We start from the raw sequence: 11,150 nt of genomic DNA on the forward strand, positions 1-11,150 counted from the left end.
CTAGCTGCCACTTAATAAGACCGCTAGGCTATGAGGCCCCCCTTATACAGTTTTGCTGGTGTGTAAAGATCAAACTGACAAATGAGAGTGTCAGCTCGTCAACTGCAATATCTAAAGGTTCTGTCAGATTTAATTGTCCAACTTTCTGCTACTGTCTTACTCCTGTAAAATATTTTAATATATTGGCATACTTGTTGCTTCTGAAAAACTTGGAAAATTATAGATATAGACACAAATGTTTGGTAAACAGCTACTGTCATTGTTCGGCGTGGCGTGTTTTAAACAAAGCGTAGGAATTTCATTCAATATACGCAATTGAATGATTGAACGATGAAACGGCGCCATCAACTTTGTCGCCCATAAAAATAACTTGCGATACTACGCATGTTATAGCAGATTAGTTTTCTAATAAATTTTACACCACGGCATATAGAAAAAAGGTTTTATTTGTCTGTTTGTCTCTCAAACAAGGAAGTAAAAAAACTTAAAAGAACAATTTTACTTTAGGCAAGATTCACGTCAATATAGGGAATCTTTAGTATCAAAAAATGCTAAATTAAAACTGGTTTTTGCTGCAGGTTTGATTATAAATGTATTTATATCGGTTTGGTTTTAAAATTGCGATCATTAATTCTGACCAGAAGTTCTATTTTGGTTTTGCAAAAATTGGCAGCGAATCTTGTAAACAGAGGTGACAATTATTTTTGCTTGTAATTCAGTAAAAGAAATGAAGGTCGGTTGGCAAGGTCATTTAGATATTATTTATTCATGAACTTGTAAAATCCCGAAGGGATTTCTATATGCAAAAATGGGCTTCATCAATAAGCGCTTTAAGAGTACAAAAACAAATCAATATTATTCATTTTATAAGTCGAGCGATTCTATACCGAAATTCTCACAACTTCAAATGTATGTATGTATGAATAAAATCAATTTGTTTTTTTTTTTATTTTGTGATCAGATTTACGTCTTCTACTGGGTTAAACGCAATGATTTAACCCTTTATCAACAGACAGCAACGAAATTGACACTACAGTTTACTAATAAAATTATTCTTGTCCACAGCCAGCAAGTCGTGAAAAGATGGTGTCAAGATCGGCCCTAGCTCTCGCAGCCATTGGTCTCGGTGTTTCAACCTTCAGTGTCCGTCAAATGATCCTCCACCAATCCAGAAGGATCTAGAAACATATTTTAAATTCTAGAATATTCTGGCATATCGTATAACCCAATTATCAAAATGGAGACGTAGCACACATAGATTAAGTTTATGCTTCAGTATTTTGTGATGTGTGAAAACAAAAAAATTGTAAAATGAAAAATGTAAAAACCGTAATTTATTTTTAATCTGTGCGCGAGTGATTTTAGAAATTAAGTCTCCGGATGAAGTGAATGACTGAATGATAGCAGCCGTTTATTTTGTGACGGAAACCAAATAAATATAGTGCTAAGGATTATTGATTTTTTTTATTCATAGAATTACTAAATCTGCCATCCTATAAGGCTCTTGCCTTCAAAACGAAAATCTTGCAATCGTAGGTACTGTATATCTCACACTCGCGACGGTGAATATAATTTAATATTACTTATTCGCTTGTGACGAATTATAGTACACATAACTTATGCATTCATTATATCAGTCGCCTAGCTCGAGTCTAGGGCCAGGATTTTCCGTTCCACCACAACCAATATTTTCAGTGTCAACTCGTATCGAAATTCGAACATAACGAGGCATATTATGAAATGTGCCAGAATATTTGTTTATGGATTGCAGTTTCCTAATAAAATGATTTGATTGGACGTAGAAGAATTTGTCTTACTGGACTACACAATTGGGTTATAAAGATTATCCTTATTACCTGGTCACTTAATTTTTAAACATGATTTCGCTCATACAGCGATGGATCGCTTCTCAATTTAAAAATAAAACATTTAAGTGTGACTATATTCATTTAATTACCATAACAACAGAAATGCTTGCAAATATAAACTTAACAAATGCTTATAAAGATACAAATTTTTCTAAAACATTTTCAAGTGATTCAGGGTCATTCAAAGGAAAATCACGCTAATGTAAAAACTTAGAACAGTTTGTGCATTCCTATTTACAAAGTGTTAACTGAAGCCTAAAAATGTATATAATGTAGGTATAGAGATGGCAGTAGTAAAAAGCCAGAAGCTTTTTATTCTATGCAGGTGCTACTGCTTGCAGTTAGCTGGTTTTTTTTTCTATGCATATTAATTGCCTTTTTAGTTGTTAAAGTTATTTATGTCAAATGCATAATAAGTACAGAGCATAGTTAATTTATGATTAACTTAAAACTACTTAACTAATACATAAACAATTGTTTAAGGGTAGGTATAGTATGGATCTAATACTAAGTATATGACAATTAATATCATCTATGGAAAAATAAAATAAATACATTATATAAGATACATTTTCGAGTAATAACATGCTTAAATGCATAGATTTGAATGCATTTTAAGCCCTGGATATAAAGTAAATAAGGTAATAATATTATTAGGTATATAAAGTTTAAACGAAAATACTGTATTAATACAAGTATGTCAGCAGTTTGTACTCAAATAATATTCATATAACAACATAACTCTCTCAATACAAAATCATAAAAACAATAACACCCACAGATTCAAAACAGTCTATAGTCCGAGAAAAGGACAAAACTATTCCACTAGTACGTTGGAAAGAGGCAGGTATAGGATTCAAGGACTCTGAAATACCGTAGAGATGTCCTTGAATATCTCAGGCTATGCGCGCTTGAAGTATTGTTCATCCACACGTTTAGCCAACGCGACCAAGCTTACATGTCGACGTACTGTATCTGCTAGTTTACGGCACGGTAAACGCGTGGTTATTATTGTGAACACGTGACCAAATACCAGGGCGTCAAGTTCTGTAGGTCTGAAAAGAAAAAATATATCATTCGGTAACTTTTATTTATACTAGGTAAATCTACCTTGGCTAAGTATACCTTATTCATAAAAACTCAATTGACCCAATTTGGATTATTTAACTAAAGTACACTTTATTTTTGTTTTGCGTAATTTTGAAATGTGTGATGTGACTGTTTTGATGCAATTAGATTAAAAGTAAAATATTTTTATGAATAAGGGAGATTGTTTCTAACACCACTACAAATATTACCGTTATGCTACAAATTATAAGAGCGATAGTGTTGATACTATTACTTAAATTACGATATACACATCTAATGAAATTCAGTACTGTTTAGAACAAATAAAAACTATATTCTACAGACAACGGAATGCCTAAGGCCCTTTCTCCACTGCTCCGGTCCGGCGTCGGAAACCGGAATCAGTCATGAGAAAAATATCGGAAGGCCGGATTGTGCTTCTCCACTTCTTCCGACAACAATCGATCAGTAAAAATAAGTCGCAACGGACGTAACGCCGTGCTTTATTAAAATTCCTCGGCTTTACGATTCACAATGAGTCCTGCCTTTAATCGCCAACAACTTTTAGCTATACTGTTATACGTTCGAAGACAAAGAGGCATTACTTCGGACCGATAATACACCGCGTTCCGATCTAGCAAGTTATCGGATCGTTAAAAACCGGATGCGGGAGTAGTGGAGAAGTACGTAAGTACTGTTGTGAGTTTCTAAATCGGATCGGTAATTAACGTTTGCCGGACCGGAGCAGTGGAGATACGGCATAAGAATTACAAATGTCTCACCTCGATCTCAAATTCAACTAAGACATTAAAATAAACTCATAAGAAGATACATTTATTAAGAGAGAACAAAACAACAATTTTAACACAAAACTAATCAACGTCATCAACGGCAATGGGACTGAAATGCTCCGCCCGTTCCTTGCGAAAAGTTCTCAAAAGGCTTTCAACACTAACTTCATCTTCATTGGGTTTTAAAGTGCAATTAGATTCTGAAAATCATTTTATCATTTCAAGTACATTCAATGTCAACAAATATAACTCTTATTTGCTACGCATCATTTTTTCACTAATATACTTTAATTTTGACATGTAACGTATTTTATAGAACTCTCGAACGATGACGTAATGGTGCTGTCATGATAAAACAAGGTTATTACTGTTGCGACCTCAAATCTCACCGGAAGTCAAGGAGAAATTCTCTCTCTACCTAATATTGATCTTTTGTAAAGTAAAGTTTCTTAACGCGAATTTATCGCATTACCTAATACCGGTTGAGAGACAAGTCTCGCTCATCAAGACTGCTGTGACTCGAAACATCGCCATGTAAATAATGTAATATATTAAATCAATTTTATTGTAACTACCAATCCTATTCCGATTTCCGTATACCGCACACTTTTGTAAATGTTAGGTTATGTTGTAGGTATGACTTAAAATATATTAACATACCAGCAACGCGAATTATAATTCAGATAAAAAGTGGGTACAGTACAGTACTCACGATACGCTTATGCTTTTGCTTAGATATATATCTACCCTCACTCACGCATTCTGGTCCAAATTTCATTTAGAAAAATAAATAATATAAAAAAAACCTCTGTATAGTTCAAATCGAGAAGCACTGGATTTTACGCATGATATTTTTGAAGTTTTACTGGCAGCACTTTTAGTTTTTGTCTCGCTTCCATTTTCATTTAACGTTACCGTGGGACAACCACTGTCAAACAGATATTGGAACACTTAAAAACCAAATTTCATCAGATTATGCTACCTTATATCCGCAGGTCGTCTACTTACATTCATCATTTTAATTTACCGTCAAAGTTTTTAATAAAATCTTTCAATACGTCTCTTTTGTATTTAAAATTAAAAAAAAATATACCTAGAATCCATATCATTGACGTTTTCATCGATATCCGATTCATGTTTATCGAGAACATCACTATCATCAATAACTTGCAACACATCCTCCTCAGTTTCTATAGAAACGCTATTCTCTTCGATCGTATCCAGGAAATCGTTAATTTTAATATAACTTTTATCGATAATCGGGCAGGGTATAAATTCAAAATGTTTGTCGATATCAGAAATTATTTCATCAACTTTGTCGATAATATCATATATTATATCGTTTATGAACCCGTAGGACTCTTCCATTTGCCTCAATTCCTGCCCTTCATATTCGCATGTAATCGTACCATTTTTAGATGTCATTATTATAACTTGTCTTGATGCAAATGGCTTAAAACCTGCTTGAATTTTAATTGTAAAAAAAAATTAATATTAAATTACTACTGCGATAATTAAATAAAAGTTTAACATAAGAACTTAGGAATTATAAGTATTAGTACAAGTCAATGGTAAGTACAGCAAATGTCAGGTGGGCGGCGGTATGACTTAACATCAGATGAGCCTCTTAAATTAAAAAAAGAAAGAAAAACAGAGTGGCTTCCGCTTAAGATAAGTATTATATCGGCCACTTTGTTTCCAATATCCTTTTAGTAAATTATGTTAGACTTAAATTACTTTTTAGCCTGAACTTAAGGCTAAAGAGACAATTCATAAAAAATCGATTGTCTTTTAACTGTCAAATTCTGATTTCGTAAAAGTCATGTAGTGCCTTTGTTAAAACAATGTACTTTTACTAATTTAGTTCAAATATATAATGATATTCGCTTGTCTTATCCGCAATCTAAAGTCGCGGGCGGTCATATCTAAGAGATTTAATACGTAAAAATATAATATTAACCAAAAACATCCTTATTGTATGTAACACTCTCCCGACTAGGGTTGCGTATGCACATTTTTGATCGTTTTGTTCTCGATATTGATCTTTCGGGCGAATGTCTACGAGAACAGAGGTGGCAACCCTGAGCCACCAAGTACTGCTCTTGTGGCTGAGTAAACAGAATTAATATTTTAATATAAGAATGAAAAGATTATTTAATCTTTCAATTTTCTTTTAATCTTAACAGTCATTTGACCGTTTTGTTGTAAAAGTTTCTGTATAAAAAGTTCAACGAGAAAATAGATAAGGGAGCGTTCAAGTATTATGTAACGCGTTTTGGGAGGGGGGGGGGTCCTTTTGTAAAACGTTACGATGCGGGGGGGGGTCCAATAATCTCCAAAAATTGAACGCTCCCTAACCTTACTACAAAAAAATCGTTTTATCACCAAATACCAATTTACAAATTAACGTCGTTTTTTTCGACACAATTTATATAAAATATTAAGGCGTTGCTCTGATAGCTAACATATGTAAACACGTTTATTTTTATTATTATTACGTATTTGTAAATTTAGAGGGAAAAGTTTATTAAATTTTCCGGTAAAATCAAAAGAAATTCATAAGAACCGTATTAAGAACGTATGTTCTCAATACGTTAATGCTAACACGTTGTCCCCATGTCAACCAAACCATTTTCATTTATTTTCATTAAGTATCCAAAAATTCCAAAATGATGATATACATTGACAGTTCTCACAGAGCATTTTTTAAAAAACATTGTGTTAATTAACACCTTACAAAGCAATAAGTCACGAAATAAATAAATTCAATTCAATTATTAAATTATTGCAATAATTTAATACAATATTAAATTATTGCCAAATAAATTGTTGCCAAATATAAGTTCTGAGCTAAGTAATATGGTTAATTCAAAGGTAATTTAAAAAAATTCACACACCCATAAAGTCATCTGTGTTAAATCGGTCATCCGTAATAAATGTCTAAGGAGACAGCTAGTTACAGGTTTTATAAGTAAGGCCGCTTTAGGACCCACAGCGGATAACAGAGCCCTTATATGTCCATAGACAAGGGCGTCAAGGGGTGTGGCTCTGAGGAGATGAGGAATAGGAAAAGATAGGGTTTTTAAAGGTTCAAATAGTCTAGGATTTGCTGGATTTCAATTAACGATTTACGCATTTTAATAGCTAGAACATAGATTTTAACTCAGGACAACTAGTTACTGAGATATAATTAAGAAGAAATTTCATCTCAATTAAAGAAAGGGCAGGAAGTCTAAAAAAATAACAACTTACGTTCCAAAGAAATAGTCTTTATCCCCAAGACGTTGACTGAGCGAGTTGCAACATTGCTCCACCTGAAAATTAAAAAAAAATCTTTAGTTATGCATTAAAAATAAAATTGTATCAATTAAAAGACTTATTGTATCATTAAGAAAGTATATTTATGCTAGGTATATATTCAAATTCAATTATGTTTATATTTTCTTTTACTTGGTAGGATATGGTAAGCAATTTATTTTTCCAGTAATATAATCAGAAAAAGAGCTAACAGAGTTCCATTCTTTAGTGTGTATTTTAATATATAAGTATATGATTTTCATTTAAATATAAAAACCATTAATCTAGCAAATTAAAATAAAATTAAAATAATTTGTCAAACTGGCAATCTCCAAAATATATATAAAAAAGAGAGCTTACATCAGCCAACACCTGTTCCAACGTCTTATCATACCAATGCAATGCTTTTAATCGCTTAATTACAGTATTACGTTTGGACCGAGTTTGGATCCAGCCAAGTGGCCAAGGGTAAACTGATGAGTTGCGAATCCGAGTCACTGTGTTGTATGTGTCCTGGTCCACCCACGATATGTATAACTGGAATTGTACACAACATACTAAATACAAATATGTATACACATACATAGTAAATCCATGAAGACATACTTGCATGATCAATATACATTGCATATACATGAAAATAACAAAACTAAATCTTGCTTACTTTGAACAAGTTTTTACTCACATTGCAACATATTTATTTAAACAACAACCAAGTGAACCATATTCAAGAAACACGGCTGTAAAATATAACAACCTCTTGTCCATACTGCAGTGGAATATATCTTGCCTGGTAGGCAATTTTTTTATAGAGAATAAAACAACCAAATCTCTTAGGGATTGCTGTAAACATACCTCAGCATTAACCAAGACATTAGTTATCAGACTCATATAGGCCCTCATTTCAGCTCTCTCTTCCGTTGTAAGTTTGCTGCATAAAGACACACCCTTGTTTGCTGCAAACTGCACTATTGGCTCCAACTCTGATACAACAAAAGCTCCACATTTGATGAATGGCACCCGACCAGATGGAGACATGAATTCTGCATTCCATCGCATTTCTACTTCAAAAGGGAGGTTACACATCTGAAAGTACCAAAAATATTATGAGGATGACTTTCTTAGCAAAGGAAAAAAAAGGGTGCGTGTACATATGTACGCGCGTAAGAAGTTGTACATATGTACGCGCGTAAGAAGTTATACTTCTTTGGCATTAAGTATTAAAAATAGTTTTTGATTGCAAGCAATTTGAAAAATTAATTACAATTAAATAATCAAAGACTGGAAAAGGAGTCATTTTAGTCAATAAAGTTCAGTTTACATTTGAAAAATGAAATAAATAAATATTTATATTTTTAATTATTCTCTTACATGAAGTGTAACAAAAATTCTATTATTATTTGAATGTTGTTTTTAAATTATGTCCAATGCCGTAGCATCTTCCGTAGGCAACTTCATTCTGTTAATTTGGTATAACGGTGCGCGCGCATCGTAAAATTTCACTCTCATAAATTTTTCATAACGCGCCTAAAGAAGTATAACTTCAAAAAACACAATTGCATTTGTATGAATGAACTTTAGTACCTTTAAAAATGCTTGAACAGCTAAGCAACTAGCATTATCAGGTAACAATATTTGCTCCACTTCATATGGCTGGAACAACTTCACATTATCTGGCCAAGGTTCTTGTGCTGAAATTGGTACAGTACACACAATAATATTATTTACTTAACTTAATAGAACATTAAAAACATACACACATTTCAATCATAATGTTAATGACAAAAAATCATAAAAACTATCACTATCATATAAATGTCACTTAGATGGAATTTATCAAAATGAAGAGAAAAGGGGACAATATAAACTGAGCTTTAGATAAATTGTAAATTATTGAATGCAAACTTTATTAAAAAACAAACATGGAATAAACAACACATGCAGCATTTAAATGGCAAAAGGTATTAACTATGTACTCATCATCATCAGTTTCTAAACAACTCTCTTGATAACCACAATTGATTATATTGTAATTGCTGATTCACATTGCATGTCATAAATATTCTTAACCAAAATGATATATTAATATAAAAATAGGGACAAGTTTTTACATAAGACATATATACTCATAAGAGTAATTATGTCTTGGATTCCAATACAAAAGATCGAAGATCGAAGATACATATACAATTGATCTATAATGTTTTATTGCTAAGATTATTTTTAAGGGTTTAGAAGCAAATGACAAAAAATATTTGCTTATTGATTGTTCATGTTGTAAATGAAAAAAATATCATAGATATTGCCAGTTAGATACCTATTTTACTGTATGTAAACATATTATGTTTTCTTTAAACTTTATTTATTTTAATATATTTAAAAAATCTTTCTATAATAGCTAAGTAATGTGCATGAAAAAGAAAGCACAATACTCGTCTTATTTGAGTTTGCAAACCACAGATTTCCAAAAACTATTAATGTTAGTCAAATAATATATACATAAGAATTCATAAACTCAGGTGAACAACTATACCGAAAACGAAATCGTCAATAGGCATTCTGCTAGGTTTTGTAGACGTAAAAACGTAATATAAATTTGTGAGGACGCTAAAAAGTGGAGCAGGTCATAGCTAAAATTAAATAAACGTGTCAAATAATATAGAAATATGTGAAAACAAAAATTATGTAATCTAAAGACATCGCATAAATATAACTAATTTAAAAAACTTACCACTTAGTGAGGTAATTATTGAATCTTTTAAAGACATTTCAGGCATTGTGATTTAATTAACTGGATTAAATCTCTCATAAAATGTATAATTTTAAAGCATTTCAAAACAAAATCCAGACGAAAATCCGATGAAGCTAAATCACAAAATTCAAACTTCCTAAGACTTTGACAATTAAAATTTTGTGTCCATAGACTAAATAACAATAATTATTGAGCCACAGAATGATCACAAATAAAGATAGTGCGTTTTCCAATTACAGCACTAGAGCGCATTATGCGGCATAATGCTCAACGTTGAATGTTCCAACTACAGCAACGCTTCGCACAATTGAGCTCTCTCAAAACGAATGCTCTCGCGTGCTTCTCGCAATCAATACCAACACAGTGACAGGAAATTGACCAGTGTTTTTCTTTAAGTTAGCATTTATCGAAATTTATGTAGTAAATATTATTTATTGTTGATTTGTACGTTTCGTCGTAGATTTTGAAAATAATTAAAGTTATTTCAAAGTGCTTAAAAAAATAAATATAAGTATGGATCAAGGTATAAATAGTTGTTTTTTTATATTCCACATTTAAAATATGAATACAATTTTATTTTAAAATTCGGATCTGTAAACAAATTTATTTTACAGGAAATAATGAAATCATTTAAAAAAATTACTCAAAACGTAAATGATGTAAACTTCTTACATGAAACTAAATATTTTACTGTTAATTTAGCTTGTTAAAACCTTATATTCTTTAAAGGTTTTCTCTTATTTCAGTAAAAAAATGTTAATGAAATAATTTGATTATTAAAATAAGCGTAAAAAGTATACATTAATGAGGTTGCTAACTCTATTCAGAACATTTTTTTTTTCAACACTGACTTAGCGCACTCTGCTGATGCATTTGAAAACTAATTCACGTTCCAATTAAGCTTCAGAATTATGCGGCATTGTGCGGCACTGAGTCGCATTATGCTCTGTAATTGGATAACGTTTCCTTAAACGGCGCTGCAACTTGGACTATGCGAGTATCCGAAAGGAGGAGGATATGATGCCGTTTGAAATAAAAAGTTGGAGGCAGATAATCAGGATTACCTGGACAGCGAAAAGGACGAATTTGTCAATTCACAGGTGATTGTACAACTACAAGTGATAACCCGTCTTTCTACAGTTACCAAAGAATCTTTTTAGGCCGGCAACGCACTCGCGTGCTTTCTGACATTGTGACTTTTATATGGGCGACGGCTTAGTCTCCTGCCAGTCATGTTGTATTGATGTTGTTAAGGCTTCAAAAATGTGTCCTTTTAAAAAAATAATACAAACCAATTTGAAGGGTAGAAGAACCGTATTATGATAAAATTGTGCATACCACACATAGCAAAGAAAAATATAATAAGTATCTATC

General features: G+C 32.0%; 1 protein-coding gene across 5 annotated transcripts; it reads right to left on the bottom strand.

Moving 5' to 3' along the window:
• Positions 1-1,928: 1,928 nt before the first annotated feature.
• Positions 1,929-9,930, bottom strand: LOC125057059 (metaxin-2-like). Of its 5 annotated transcripts, XM_047660504.1 has the most exons (11): positions 9,756-9,912; positions 9,558-9,654; positions 8,609-8,715; positions 7,880-8,110; positions 7,385-7,561; positions 6,980-7,041; positions 6,625-6,775; positions 5,688-5,835; positions 4,821-5,190; positions 4,534-4,655; positions 3,757-3,927 (listed from the first exon to the last, which is right to left on the bottom strand). In XM_047660504.1, exons 2-11 carry the CDS (start codon positions 9,580-9,582, stop codon positions 3,809-3,811), a joined length of 1,512 nt encoding a protein of 503 aa, XP_047516460.1. In that variant the 5' UTR covers positions 9,583-9,654; positions 9,756-9,912; the 3' UTR covers positions 3,757-3,808. The 5 variants fall into 5 exon arrangements, with proteins under 5 accessions (XP_047516462.1, XP_047516460.1, XP_047516458.1 ...); XM_047660502.1 differs by lacking the exon at positions 9,558-9,654 and having other exon boundaries at positions 9,756-9,930; XM_047660503.1 differs by lacking the exon at positions 9,558-9,654 and having other exon boundaries at positions 4,821-5,187; positions 9,756-9,929.
• Between the last annotated feature and the right edge of the window lie 1,220 nt (positions 9,931-11,150).

Source organism: Pieris napi, chromosome 16, assembly GCF_905475465.1.
Source record: "Pieris napi chromosome 16, ilPieNapi1.2, whole genome shotgun sequence".
Classification (NCBI taxonomy): Eukaryota; Metazoa; Arthropoda; class Insecta; order Lepidoptera; family Pieridae; genus Pieris; species Pieris napi.

Coding starts and splice junctions, on each gene's coding strand:
- LOC125057059 (XM_047660502.1), bottom strand. CDS start 9,801: ATGCCTGAAATGTCTTTAAAAGATTCAATAATTACCTCACTAAGTG. Junction 8,111..8,608: donor CTGTTCAAGCATTTTTAAAG/GTACTAAAGTTC, acceptor TGGTACTTTCAG/ATGTGTAACCTCCCTTTTGA. Junction 5,836..6,624: donor TAACACAGATGACTTTATGG/GTGTGTGAATTT, acceptor CTGTTTACTCAG/CCACAAGAGCAGTACTTGGT.